The sequence below is a fragment of the Balaenoptera physalus genome, assembly GCF_965194825.1.
Source record: "Balaenoptera physalus genome assembly, chromosome: 12".
Classification (NCBI taxonomy): domain Eukaryota; kingdom Metazoa; phylum Chordata; class Mammalia; order Artiodactyla; family Balaenopteridae; genus Balaenoptera; species Balaenoptera physalus.
Window position 1 is genome coordinate 27,632,437 of NC_138897.1, and position 15,013 is coordinate 27,647,449.

Genomic DNA, 15,013 nt, shown 5'->3' on the forward strand with positions numbered 1-15,013 from the left:
GTGGTTGTGTCGCAAGAGCTGGCTGGTACGGAGATGCACACTCTAGCTCCAGTGTCAGAGTGGACTCGGGCTCGCACAAGGAAAGCACCAGGCACGTTTAGAAAACAGAACTTCTTCAGTTTAATTGCAGTGTGGGTTTCCTAAGGGGGAGGTTGGGTCAGATTACAGGACCTCCAACGCCATGGAATTCTATTAGTGCTGGCGATATTTGTTATTCTTTTCTTGGCAACCCAACATCTGAATGCCCTTCTAAAGTTTGAGGAGAGCACAGGTCCCAGGGTAAGAGCTGAAAATGCCAAATCCTCACTTTCCCAGCCTCCTTTCCAGCAAGGTGTGGGCACACCACTTAGGCTCAACCAATCAGATGCACAAGCCCCAGACTCTGAATTGGCACAAGGCAGCAGAGTCCATTCTGGTCCAGCATCGGTGGCAGCGGGGCCCTTACCCAACCACATGACCTCAGGCATCTTTCCAGGGTGCAGCCCCTAAGCATGGTTCTTAGCCCTCTGGAAAATCCTGAAACCCCTCTTCCCCCCATTAACTTTTAAATAAATAATTTTTCAACTTAAACTAGCCAGTGTTAGTTTCTGTTGCTTGCAATCCAGAATCCTGGCTGATAAAATTTGGCTGTACTGAGGTGTAACTGAAGGTTTTTGAACTGGAGAGTGACACGACCAAAGGCAAGCTTTAGGAGAATTGATTCAGCAGCAGGGGGATGTAGTTAAAGGGGAAGGAGACTGGGGCAATGAGATCGTTTTGTGTGTGTGAGAGAGCATGTGTGTGCAAGCATGCATTTGTGCACACGCACCAGTGGTCAATGGGATAAACAGGCGCCTCCTTTAAGCAGAAGTTTGGGGTCCCAATAATTATCCTGTCTGCCCTTTGTGTCAGCTTTATCAGAGTGCAGAAGTATACATCCATGTTCAGGGCCTCATGGTAAGCCTAGGTTGGACGAGGTGACTGACACAGACCTCGCTCTGCCTGGGATGGAAGGTAGGTCTGCAAATCATGCCCTGAGCACCTTTTCCCAAGCCAAACACGTGCAGGGTCCTCACACCAAAGAGCCTGGGATGGGGATCGGGTCAGTAGCCAGGACTGCACCGGGGGCCTGGCCCAGATAAGCTTTCCTAGTGGAAGACAGCAGACGAGGCAGGCCAGTGAGAGACAAGGCAGAGCCTGAGGCCCAGCACCGCCCTCTCGTGCTCCCTTCCAGTCAATCCCCTCCCCACGTGCCTAGCCCCTACAGCAACTAGGCGAGTTTCACCACTTCTAGAATGTCAAATACATGTGATCAGACAGCATGTAGTTTATTCTGACTGGTTTCTTTCGCTGTGAAGAATGCTTTCGAGACTCATCCGTGTTTTGGCGTGTATCACCTCTTCTTCCCTTTTTTATGGCTGAATAGTCTTGGCCAGTCAATGGGCATCTGAGTTGTTTCTAGTTTGTGGCTATTATGAATAAAGCTTCTATGAACATTCAAATGCAGCTTTTGTGTGGACATATATTTTCACTTCTCTTAGGTAGATACCCAGGAGTGGAAATTATGGGGTGTGTGGGAAGGGTCTTTATAAGAAAGTGTCAAACTCTTTTGCAAAGTGGTGGTACCATTTTACACTGCCACCAGCAGTGTGAGAGTTCTAGTTGCTCCATGTCCCCATCAACACCTGGTATTGTTTCAGACTCTGCTCTCTTAATCATTGTGTTCTAAGGCCATGGGATTCTCTAAAAATATTTTGATTTCGGTTTTTTGAAAAAATTCCAAAAAAACTTTAAATTATTTTTTCTCTGAATGGGTCCTCATGTAAAATGAACACTTTATTTCATTTTTTTTCTCTGAATGGATCCTCATGAAAAATGATATGTCCCTAGTGATTTCCCAGTAATCTTTAAGGTCTCCATCCTGAAGAACCGAATGCATAATTAACAACAGAAGTCAAACCATATGGTGCCAGCAGGGGGCGTGCGTCACCCACACTTAAACTCCACTCCTATTCCTCATTCAGTCTTTGAGGGGACCCTACACCATCCCTCAGCAGAACAGAGGCAAAGGTAAAGTTGATCTTTCCTGAGTGATGACGTTTAGGGCCAGAAATGCCTTCCCCTGGTAGGGACTTGGGGGGCTCCAAAACACAAAGCTGCCCCAGGCTCTGGGGAGGGATGTGAGTGCTGACTGCTGCTTGGATGTCCTGCATCACCCAGGAGCTTTGAAAACTCCCACTGCCCAGGCTGCCCCAGACTGAGTAAATCAAGATCTCTGGGACAACCCAGGCCTCAGCATTTAAAAACTCTCCAGGTGGCTCTGATGTGCAGCCGGGGCTGTGCACCCCAGAATGGAAGCTTGTTAATGCTCCCCCATGGCCCAGGTGAGCTGATCAAGTTAGTGAGTTCACCTGGGACGTATAGGTCACGGTGGTTCCAAATTTCAGTACATAGAAAAACCCCTGGGAGGAGAGGAGGGTTGTTGAAAATGTAGATTCCGAGTTTCCCCCTCAGAGATTTTGATTCAGTGGTTGGGGGTAAGGGATCAGAAATTGTCATTTTGATGAGTGCTTCCTCAGAGTCGAATCCAGAGTCCTGGAATCCCACCTTAGGAAATATTGACCTTGACAGCATCTCAGAGGGTAAGAGACTGAGAACAGAGAAGGGGAGGTGGTGCCAGGGGCTTCTGGGCGCTGCTGCTTGGGGCTAAGGGGACTGCAGGTGGGCTCAGCTCCGGGCAGAGAGGTTGTGAGACACAGAGATGACAGAGAGGAGCCGTGAAAGTCTTGTGGCTGTTGCAGACCAGCTCCCTCCTCCTCTCTGCATCCCACCTCAGGCTGGGGGGCCAGGCATGGCGGGCAGAGGCTCTCCTGCCCTCCTCAGTCCCCGGTGGTCTTGGGACAGAGCCCCCTCTGTCTGATCTAGGTTCTGCAGCAGAGCCTAGAGCTGGCGCATCACGGTGGCCACTAGCTGGGTGGCCTGTCATGGTTCCTCACTGTCCACAGGTGCAGACCTGTCACTCAGTGTCATAGAATGTCCCAGCTACCTGATGGGGAGTCTGCCAGGTCCAAATCCACAAAGGCCCCTGGAGCGCCCCCTGCTGTAGGCAGACAAGCAATGCGATCCAGCCCTCATATCTCTTGTGACACTGTCACCCCAGGCAGTGCTCCCATCCTTCTTCCTGGATTGAGCTGAAACCTGCCTTTCTGTAATCACCACCTGCGGGTGTAAGATTGCCCTTTCAGCCTTAGTCTAGACAATCCTTCACATTTGTAGACCCTTGAAATGTCCTCTTCTCCAGGCCAATGTGCTCAGAACGATATTGGTTCTGGAACACTTTACCAATATGTCGTGGTAAAGTGTGTTTGCTTTTCAGCCCATTCTGTTTTCCTTGTAGCTGCTTTAGAGCTCTGCTGCAATTTGTTCATTCGTGCATCCATTCATTCACTGAACAAAGGGGTACTGAAGGCCACAGTGTGCCAGGCATCTTATAGGTACTGGGAACCTAACATGAGCAAGGGGGCACCAGCCCTGCCCCCACCGAGCTCAAGGCTGGGAGAGGCGGGAGATGGGTAACAAGTAAATAGGGCCTTACAAGACAGTCCTCCCAGGAGACTGGATTTTTTCATCTGTTCACTAGTGTCTCTGATGTGTTAGTGTGGGTCGGGACCCACAGAGGAAGGAGGACACCGGCAGTTGGTCTTTGTCTACGGGACCCGAAGGAGGGCTTCTGGGACAATCTGAGATGCTAACGAAGCATCACACACAACCCACCACCCCCGCCCCCGCCATACAAAATAAGAAAGAGAGAAATCCTCAGTCATGAACATTTATTAAGCTTCTACTGTCTTCCAGAGGCTTCTGCTTACTGAGTATTTTCTCCAAGTGCTCAATATGCTTTAATGAGTCATTCTCTCCCTTTTATAGGTGGGGAGACAGGCTTGCCCAGGCTGCACAGCCAGGAGGTGGTGGGCAGACCAGTTTTGTCTGATGACCTCATGCCTCCAGGACAGAGGAATGAGAGTTCCAAGTGGATTGAAAATTTCTAGCTTTCAGGATTTACATAGAAATCTTAAATTCGGGTTGTAAGAAATCTTAATAAAATCTTAATAAAATAAAATAAGCAAGGAAGAGGAATCCAGTGGCCCTAAGGGAAACTTTCTTGCTGATCAGAGGTAGAGAGGGGCCTCTGGTTCTCTCTCTCTGACTCAGAATCCCCATGTGGGACTGCAGGGAAGGTAAGGGCTGAGTGGGGTGGGCATCCAGGTGAGCTCTCAGGGCTTCTATTACCTCCTTGCAAGCGCAGAGGGCAATATGGGTAAATGGAGAGCTCTTGTTAGAACAGATGCTGGTTAATCTTGCTGGCCTGTCGGGGCACTATGGGGGTCACCTAGGACTCGATGGGCTTTCCCAGTGCCCTTGGCTGTGGCTGCAACACCAGGAACTCACGACTCAGAAAACACTTTGTGAGTGGTCTGAGCGCTCATCAGAGCAGCAGGTCTCTCCTGGCTGAATGGCCACTTCCAGAGCCGGCAGTCTTGAGGAGATGCAAGCAGAGAGATCGAGAAGGATCCAGTAAAAACATTGCCTGCCCTGTAAGATGAGCAGAGGTCATGAATAATAGAGAGAAATGGAGTCCTCTGAGTCCTGGGGGCCTGGCTTGTTTGGGGCCCTGCCCTCCTCAGAAAGGCCTCAGGCCCTGGGGGCATCTTTCACGGCCCTTGGGGCTGTGAGGCTGGGGCATCTTTATGGGAGAGGCCCCACCTGCCCCTGCTGTGAGGCCAGGTAGGGAACAGATGCCAAGGGCTTGATGTCACCTGATTCTCCATGAAAGGAGGAGGGGGCGGGTGGGGAAGGGAGGGGTAAGGAGGATAGCCTGTCCTCAGTCCCCATGAATAAGTCATGAGACCCAAAGAGAACCCCACGGCAGGTGCAGAGGAGGTGGTCAGGGAGAGGGGGCCAGAGACAGGAAGGGCAGAGATAAAGCACTGAGGTTCTGCTCCAGGGCCAGCGAGGAGAGGGGAGCAGGACAGCTCTGTGGGCCTGTGTGGGCTCTGGCCCACCCAGGCGTGTGCACGGGAGCTCCAGGTGAGAGGGCTGCGGGTCCAAGGAGGTGCAAAGGGGTGGGCACGGTGAGCCAGCGAGTGGCAGGAAGGGACAGCTGGCAAAATGATGCCCCAGAAGAAAAAGAGGAGAAAGAAGGACATCGACTTTCTGGCCGTGTACGAACAGGAGCTGCTGAACTACGCCTCGGAAGACGATGAGGGGGAGCTGGAGCACGAGTACTACAAGGCCAGAGGTGGGCGCGGTCCTGGCCCGCGGGGGCGGGGGCACAGGCAGGGGCAGCGCGGCCCATACGATCCCGTCCCTCGTGTCGAGAGAGGAGTCTTAGGTTCCAACCCAACTCCTTTCTCGTGGATTATCCTGTTGGGTCTATACTACATCCCCTTGGGGTACACTGGGGCCCCCACTGTACACAGAGTCTTATGGGCACAGAATAGACTAGAACCGAAGTGCCCACACTCTCCAGGTCCTACACGTCCCAGAAGCCATGTTCCCGCCTGGTCCCTGAGGTGTGGCCTGCATCAGGCTGTGCAGGGTCCTGTGGGAAGAGACCTGGTCACTCAGCAGGTGCCGAGCAGGGGCTGGGGGCCGCTGCCCACTGCGGCCGATGGAGGTGAGGGCCTGGGGCTTTGCAAGGTGACGGCCCTGGCCCACATGGGGAGGGCAGTTGGTGCTTTGGACCCAGGACCCAGTCCTTCTAGCCTCACTTTCCTCTGGGGTGTATGGGAGCTGCTTAGAAATGCTCTACCTTCTTGTCAGGTAAACCAGAGAAGGGGTGAACTGGGGACCCAGGAGCCAGGGCTGGCTTGCAGACAGCATTTTTTTTTTTTGCTTTGTTGTTTTTGTTGGTGTTGTTTTACTTTTACAGTTAAAGAAAATATGATTGACTGTGAATGCCCATAGGCAGCGGACTTTATCACTCATAGGTCTGTTTTACTCCTCAATGCTGCCTGCCTGGTCCCTGAAGGCATTTAAATTCTCAGCGCTTCCTCTAAACTGGCTCACTACTCCCTGTAAGCACCAGACTCCCCCATTCATTCACCAGATAAGTATCGAATGCTTGCTCTGTGCCTGCCATGGGCTTGTTTGCCCTCCTTAATTCCTGTCTGCTGGGAGTTCCTTGATTATATCCGATGCTGTTGGGCTTGTGGCCTCAGCCATCCTGACCTCTGTGTGGGGGGTGGGGGGCCCTCCTTTATTTGTCCTGACTCCTAACCCAGCTCCCAGCACAGACCCAGGCTCAGAGAAGGTGGTCACTGCTATGGCACTATGAGGCTGTGACTCTGCTGAGGCCCCTTTCCCAGCGTGGTGTCCTGGGCACCTTCTGGGGTGGAGGTGGGTATTGTGGGGAGGAAAGAAGGACCTAGAACAAGTGAGGTGTTGCCGCCTTTTCTCAGCACGTGTGCTCCAAGCCCTGTCTGGTGGGGCTAGGGGCATTGAGGCTAGATGTGCGGGCAGTACCCATAACAAATACTCTCAGCTTTGGGGTGATTTGCCCCAGCCAACACGACTGCTGGCGAGAGCACTCGAGAACCTCTCACAGCCGCCGTCCCGTCCACTTCCGTTCATGGGTTCTGCCTGCCTTAGTGTGACTATAGGATCCTTCACAGCTTCCCTCTTCTTTTTACCCTTCTCAAAGCCTTTTCACTTCCGTTCTCACTTTGAATCCTCAAGATCCCCGAGAACAGTCAAGGCAGGTGTGATTAGTCTCAGGTTAAGAACTGAGGCTCCGAGAACTGAAGTGATTTCAACAAGGTCACAAGCAGGAGAGACAAGAACTTCAACGGTTCCCAAGACAAGTCCCCACTTCAGGTCACGATGCTGTTCAATAGAGTCATGTATTTAATGCATCAGGCACCATGCTGAGCACTTTACCCATGTGGATCGGTTTAATCTTCACAACAACCCAACAAGGTGGTTCTTAAAATCTGCTTTTTCAGGTGAGGAAACTGAGGCACAGTGAAGTTAAGTAACGTGCCTAAGATCACAAAGCTAGTAAGTAACAGAGTTAGGATTTGAATCTTGCTGGTCTGGCTGGTCCTTACTCTTGTACTGTCTAATCTTGACTCTGCTAGAAATAGCTGGAGAAGAGCAAGCCAGGGTGGGTGCCATGCTGACATTTCTAAGAGACACAGGCCCACTGACTCCGCAGTCAGCTACAGGACTGGGCGATAAATGTGTACGATTCTGACAGTAGTCACTTTCTGAACTTTACCTGCACTGTCATTGTTACCCTCTCTGTTCTAGAACGATGTGTCGCCTACTCCCTTTGAGCACTGGATTCTTGCATTATGTGGAGAATCTTGATGAGTGTGATGGGGAAGAAGAAGAAGGAAGAAGAGAAAGGCCTAGGTTTCCTTCTCTGTTCCTCAGGTCGCCTCCAGGCTACACTGGAGTTTACCAACAGCCAGAGGAAGGAGAGCAGCTCCCTCCATGCTCTGAGGGTAGGCTGAGGCCGGTGCACTGGTCTACCTCCTGACTAATACAGGGCCCGTGAGGGGAAGAGAGTGACTCCTACCAGAATCTGGGATCCGAAGGGACCTCAGAGGCCATCCTGCACAAGCTTCTAGCCCTGGGGCCCTTTTCTCTCCTGTATCCCAGACAGGGGGCTACCCAGCGTCTGTTGTAATACAGTTTCCCAAGGCAGCCTTCCTTTTTGGGGATGTTGTTAGTGGAGATGATGGTAGTGATGTTGAAAATGATATTGATGTTGATGATGACAACAATGGAGATGATGACGGTGGTGATGATGGTAACAGTTTACCACTTATGGAATGTACATCTTTCATCCAACTGCGAAGGAGTGTCTGTAAGATAAATTCCCAGAAGTGGAAATATGCTAGGTCAATGAGTATGAAAGTTGAAAACTTTGTTTTATTTGATTTAATCCTTATGATAATCCTTCAAGGAAGAAATTCTCTTTCTTTCGGTGATAAGGAAAATGAAGCTCAGTAAGAAATTTGGTTGAAATCATACAGCCAGTATGGTAGAACTGAGATTTACATACTGGTTAATTTATTTCCATAGTCCACATTCATTTCATTGATTGTTTCATTCATTCATTTGTTTTTTCATTCATTCATCCATGTAATTATTTATTGAGCATCTCCCATTTGTCATGCTCTGTGCTAGTAGCAACCCTTGTTGCTGTTGACAGTTCTTCTTTGTGCTGACCAGGGGATGTTACTAGTTGGGACCCTCCTCTCTGGACCAAACAGAGTTTTGTGTCTTCCATGAGATATTTGTCTTCTCTAAGATAGTTCTTCAGCTGTCTGAAATTTTTAAATTAAAAATTTTAAATTGAGGAATAATATACATATTATATATATGTATATACAGCACATTATAGAATATATATAATATGTATGTGCACATATATATTATATATGTAATATATATATATAGCACAAAACTCAAAAAGGAACAGCTGATGAATTTTTACACATGTGCGTGCTTGTTTAACCACCATTCAGAACAGGACACAGAACATTTCTAACCTCCTGAAAGCTCCTTTACTCTTCTTCCCAGAGGTAATGGCCCTCCTGATTCTATCACATACATTAGTTTTTTTGCTCTTAAGCTTCATATAAATGGAATCATACAGTACACACATTTTTGTGTGTCTAGCTTCTCTTTCACTCAACATTATATCCAAGAGATTTATCCATGTTGTGACTCGTTATATAGCTTGTTCTTTTTTATTATTTGTGTACTACTGCATTTTATAAATATATCACCATTTGTTTAACCATTCTATTGTTGATGGAATTTGGGGTTATTTCCAGTTTTTAGCTATTATGGATAAAGCTGCTACAGATCTTGTACACATTTTTGGATGGACACATGCACTCATTTCTCTTGGATTTATAATTGGAAGTAGAATCACTGAGTCATAGGGTGGGCTTATGTTTAGTTACCAGGGCTTGTACCAATTTATACTCCCACCAGCAATGTATGAGAGCGCCAATGGCTCCACATTCTTGACAATACTTAGTATCTGTCTGTCTTTTTAATTTTAGCCATCCTGGTGAGTATATGTAGTGTCTCATGGTAATTTTAATTTGCATTTCCCTTATGAATAATGACGCTGAGCCCTTTTCCCTATGTTTATTGGCCATTTGGATATCCTCTTTTATGACATGCCTATTTAAGTCTTTTGCCCATTTTTCAACTTTATTGAAATATAATTAACAATAAAATGAATCTACTTTAAATGTGCCATTTGATGGGTATTGACAAATGTATACATCTATGTAACCACTAGCACCATTTATATATAGGGCATTTAAATTATCCCTCAAAAGTTCCATGTGCCCCTTCCCAGGCAATTCCCCCTAACTTCAACCCTAGGCAACCATACTCTGCTTTCTGTTGTAATAGATTAAAGTTCACATAGCTGGCATTACATATCGTGTAGTGCTTTGTGTTTGACTTCTTTTGCTCCACATCGTGTACTTGAGATTCATCCGTATTGCATATGTCAGTTGTTCATTCCTTTTTATCACTGAGTAGGATTCCACTGTATGGATATATAAACTCATTCACTTGTTGATACATTAAGGTTGTTTTTTCAGTTTAGAGCTATTATGAATACAGCTGCTATGAAAGTTTGTGTGCAGATCTTTGTGTGGACATGTTCTTATTTCTCTTGGGTAAATACCTAAAAGGGGAATTTCTGGGTCTTATGGTAAGTGTATGTTTATCTTTAAAACAAATTATTGCTCATTAAAGCAATTGTGTGGTCTTTCTTTTTCTTATTGATTTGTGTGAATTCTTTACATTTTCTGAGTATGAGTCCTTTTTTTTGGAGACAGGCAGACCCCGGAGATATTGTGGATTCGGTTCCAGAGCCCAGCAATGAAGCAAATATCACAATAAAGCGAGTCATACCAATTTTTTGGTTTCCCAGTGCATATGAAAGTTATGTTTCACACCATACTGTAGTCTATTAAGTGTACAATAGCATTATGTCTAAAAAATGTACATACCTTAATTTAGAAATATATTATTGCTAAAAAATATGCTAACCATCGTCTGAGCCTTCGGCAAGTCAATCTTTTTGCAATAGTAACATCAAAGATTACTGATCATAGATCATCATAACAAATATAATAATAATGAAAAAGTTTGAAATATTGTGAGAATTACCAAAATGTGACACAGAGACAGGAGTGAGCAAAGCTGTTGGAAAAATGGCACCGATAGACTTGCTTGACACAGGATTGCCACAAACCCTCCATTTGTAAGAAACACAATATCTGTAAAGCACAATAAAGGGAATTGTGATAAAACAAGGTATTATGGTGGGATGCCTGTGTGTGCATTCCAAATATCTTCTAGTCTGTGGCTTGCCTTTTCATTCTCTTGATGGTCTTAATTTTAACTGTCTAATTTATCATTTTTTAATGGTTAGTGTCTTATTGAGAAGTAGCTGTGTACGCTTGGAGCAGCTATGGAGGTAGTTTCTTTATCCCTCTCCCATACCCCAGACTCCTTTCTCTAAACCAGACATCTCCAGGCCTCTATGTCTTCTCTCATGTGATGTGGTTCTAGAATTTCCACCATGCTGGTCATTTTCCTATGAACACTCAGTTTGGAAACATCCTTGTATATGTGCAAACCATATGGGCAACACTTCGGATCCTGGAGTTATCTCAGGGAGGGCTCTAGGAGTTGTTTGCCGATCAGGAATCCCTGTGGTGTAGACTGTGAAGAATGAAGGCTTTGGTTATCACAAGAGACAGGGAGTCACGCAAATGTACTGCTTCCTTTCTCCCCCTCACGGAGACCTTCATCAGAACCAGGGACATCAAAAGGAAAGACATCAACAGCAAACAGAACAAGCTTCAAGGGGACAAAGAGAGGGGAAATTAGTGCCCCTGCCTACAGGGACTCACTGGCAAAGTTCTGCATCCCTCCCCCCTACTAAGATGTATTATCCTGAGATTGTCATGGCAACACCCAGGAGGTCCCAGGAAGTGAGGCCTGCAAGGCAGCCTTGTGTAGAGGGCAGAGAGAAAGGTGAGAGCCAGGGGCGGGCTCTGAAGAAGGTCTTGGCTAGGATGGCACCCATGTGCTGTGCTGGAAAGATCACAGACAGGCATTGGGAGGGCTTGGGCTGGGCTCTGGTGTTGACATTGTGTATTGTGTGACCTGGGCTTGTCCCCTTGCCTGCAGGTTCCTTACCTGTAAAATGAATGTGCCGCATCAAGTGGGAGATTGTGGTCTCACAGCAGGGCTTGGTGTGGGTCTGACCCTGGCTCAGAGGCTTGCGGGTTGCAGCAGGGGTCCAGAGCGTGCTCTGTGGCTGGGCATCCCCCTGTGGATCCGGCAGGAGCTGTGCCTTCTCCGAGCCCATGTAGGATTCTGGGCTTTCTTCTGAGCCTGTGGTCTGTCTTCTTTCCTCCTCCAGTGTACGAGGTGGTCACAGCCACGGGGGATGTTCGTGGCGCAGGGACGGATGCCAATGTCTTCATCACCATTTTTGGAGAGAATGGGCTCTCTCCCAAGCTCCATCTTACCAGCAAGTGAGTACCAACTCAGCCTTGGTGGGGTCCTGGGCTGTTAGTGGGGGTTGATAAAGTTCTGGAACCCATGAGAGAAGACAGGTGTGTCCACAGGTGTATTAAGTGGTGTGGGCCTTGCTAACAACTGATCACGTGCCAGCCAGGCCTCTCCCAGTGATTTCCTTAGCTCCTCTCTTGATTTTTTTGTGTATAGTAATGCTTACTTTGGATCTCAGAATTCCCAAGAATTCATATTAGCTGTCCTTTGATGTGGGAGAATAAGCCCTCAGGATCAAGAAACCTGGTCTAGGCCCAGCTTTACCATTTAGTTGCCATATAACTTTAGTCAAACCTCTTGGCATCCAAAGCCTAGGCTTCCTCATATGTCATCTGGAAGTGATAATCCTCATTTTACCAAACTCATAGGACTTTTGGGAAGAGGGGACAAGGCATGCATATGAGGGAGCCATGAGCTTAAATGCTCTGCACCTACGTCTCACCTGGGACCAGCATCATACTGACCCTGCCTGCCCGCTAATGCACACTCAAGTCAGTGCGTGTGTTTGTGTAGATGTGTTTGTGTGTGCGTGTGTGTGCACGCTTGTGCCCTCCATTTCACTGTGTCCCACTGAGAGCAGAGGCTGCTGTCTCTTCCTTTCCATCCCCTCCCCGCCACTACACATGTGCACACACAGTTACTACACATGGCAACATTCTAGCGGAATCATGGAATTCCAGAGATGGCCAGGGGCCTCACTGGTGGCCCGGGCAGCTGTTTTTCACCCTGTGCTGAGTGGAACAGGGTATTGGTCAGTTGGTTTTGGGCCCCCAATACCCTAGCATTCCTCCCCCTGGAGCAGCTTGACTTATGCTTATCATATCCACCGAGTTTCTCAGTCAGATTCTCTTTGCACCAAGGGCTCTGTAACCAAGAAAAATTTGAAAACAACTAAATCTATTCCAACCTGCTCACGGGGAATCTGGGGCCTAGAGGGGAGTGGTGAGCAGCTCTGAGTCCTGGAGCTTTTGATGGTAAAGCTGGTCCTCAAACCCCAGGGTCTTGATGCAGACATTTCCTCAAGCACATGACCCCGTGGCCCTAGAGGGTGTGTGGGAGACCCCCCTGCAGGCCTCCTGGGGCTCCAGGGTGTGACGTCTGGAGTTTATAGCTTCGTACCTCCAGGGGCGGCAGGGGAAGCAGTAGAAAGGTGGGTCCACAGGCCGGGAGATCCACACTCTGTGCTTAGCAGACTGACCAGGCCCAGGGGGACACATTTACCCTGAAGGCAGCCTCTGGTGTAAATGCGGCAACGTTGAGGCAGGCATAACGTCCTATTTTGTCCATTTCCGCAGAACAGGGTACCTGCCTTCTTGTACTGCTTACACTGCCGAGTGACCCGCTTGTGGAAGCCCTTTTCTCCAGTGCTGTGGGCGCGGTAAAGAGAATACATGAAATGTCCATCCTCTCTGCCATGTGTTCTCCCCGGAGTGCACCGCTCTAGGGAGAAGCCACTAGACCCTGGGGAGTTGGCCAGCTTGGTTTCTGGAGTCCCCAGCCTGTCTTTTTTTTTTTTTTTTTAAAACAAAAAGTGCCATTTCCCCTCTTGTGGTGGTTCCTCACTGCCTTTCCTCCTTTCATGCACCTGGAGCCTCAGACTTTCCCCCTTCACCTTTTTCCTCTGTCAAAACACCTTCTCAGGAAGGTCCCCAGAGTCAACTTTTATAACCCCATGTGAAGGTCTGTCACTGTGTCCCCTCTCCCTGGGAGTCTGAGTTCCAGCCTTCCTTCTCAATGGGAAGGAAAGGCTGCGTCACGGTAGAATGGTCTCAGGCATGACTGAGCTGGCAGGGCCAGCAGGTCTCCGGGTGGTTCTGAAACCACACAAAGGCAGCCAGCTTCTCTGAGATAGCCTGCATGTAGGAATCAACTTCCCCCCAATTACTCCATGGGTCTGCTGGTGGGGGTCTCTCCTGTACCTGTGTCCTGCTCCAAGCTGGGCATCAGGGGCACGGATTAGGCCAGGATCCCAATCCAGCTGGTCCAGAGGGTTCTTCAGGAGCCCGCAGGAAATGGGTAGTTTCAGGGATACAGGCACGTTTGCAGCATCAGCTGTATGTCCTTGGAGAGGCTGGAGAGGTGATGCATAGAGGGGTGCATAGGTGGAGCCAGAGGATGATGGGAGGTCTGTTTTGTGCCTGCAGCATCTATCCCAGTTCTTTGCAAATAGAGCTCACTAAATGATTTGGTATCAGTGTGGCTAGAATAGGACTTTACAGGGAAGGATATGTGATCTGGACCTCGACAGGTGAAAAGGACTCATAGAGGAGGGGCAGAAAGAGGGTACTTTAGATGAAGGGGAACAGCTTGAAAAAGTATGGAGGCCACAAGGGACACTGCAGACCAATGGGGGCTGGATGGGGACTTACCGGCTGCATGGAGGGGCAGAGAGGAGGGAGGTGGGAAAGGCAGGGGAGGACCAGACTGGAGAAGGCCTTGTGGAGGCTTGACGTACTGTGCAGACAAGAAGGGTTAATCTGGCCGCGGTGAGCAGGATAAACGGGGAAAGAGGAGACCAGAGTCTGGCTGCTGCAAGACCCGAGAAATTGTCTATAAAGGGAATCAGATAGACACAATCCTCACTATCTGAGACCCTTCCAATTCAAGATGGAGACCTCGAGTCTGGGAAGGGAGCACTGCTTTCCGAGAAAGTCCAGGTTGCCGTGTAACCAACATGCAGACGGCCACGGAGGTCACCGAGCTCTGTGAGATTTAGATGCAGTTAGCCCAGCCCAGCCCTCACCCTCAGCAGTCCCTGAGGTCTGGCTCCGAATGCCCACTGGTCTCGAAATCTCCTCTCCTCTCACTGTCTGCTGCTGTACCCTCCTCGCCACACTGTGTCACCCCAAACCCACACCCACACCCATGTGTCAACTGGAACTGAGCTCCTTTTCCTTGTTTTACACCCACAAACACACACACATACATCCACGCAAGCACACATATACACATGCACACACGCACTACAAGGCATTTTGGTGTGCATCAGACTTCACTGATAACTCGGGGTGCCAGAGTTCACATGGAAGCAACACAGACAACTTAAAATGGAATACTAGATAGACCCCCTGCCTGCCCGCACCAAGGTCTTAAAGTTAAGCCACCACCCTTCCTGGAAGTTCTCCCCGACCCCTTTCTCTGCAGCCTCTGGCCATGTCTCTCACCCCACCTTTCTCTCCTGCCTCTCTCTCGTCCTCTTTCTTCTCTCTCCCACCAATTGCACTCTTTCTTGTGGCCTTTCTCCTCTGCCCCAGGCATGTACCTTCTACTCCCGGGTGGCTTATTAGGATTTTTTATTCTCCAGTACAAAATAATTCCTGCTGCAAGAAGAACCTCGGTGCCTGATTGTTCTCACCCTCACAGTCTGGGGTCTAAATTCCTCGGCACACATTGGACCCTCTCTTAG

The 15,013-nt window shown here is 48.7% G+C and overlaps 1 protein-coding gene across 1 annotated transcript in view; it reads left to right on the top strand.

Annotated features, from left to right (window-relative positions):
• Positions 1–1,755: 1,755 nt before the first annotated feature.
• Positions 1,756–15,013, top strand: part of LOXHD1 (lipoxygenase homology PLAT domains 1) — a 226,254-nt gene continuing 212,996 nt past the window's right edge. Inside the window, exons 1-2 of the mRNA XM_082416684.1 lie at positions 1,756–5,278; positions 11,456–11,570. Of these exons, the coding sequence (XP_082272810.1) occupies positions 5,149–5,278; positions 11,456–11,570 (245 nt within the window). The 5' untranslated portion in view covers positions 1,756–5,148. The remainder of the gene's footprint in view (positions 5,279–11,455; positions 11,571–15,013) is intronic.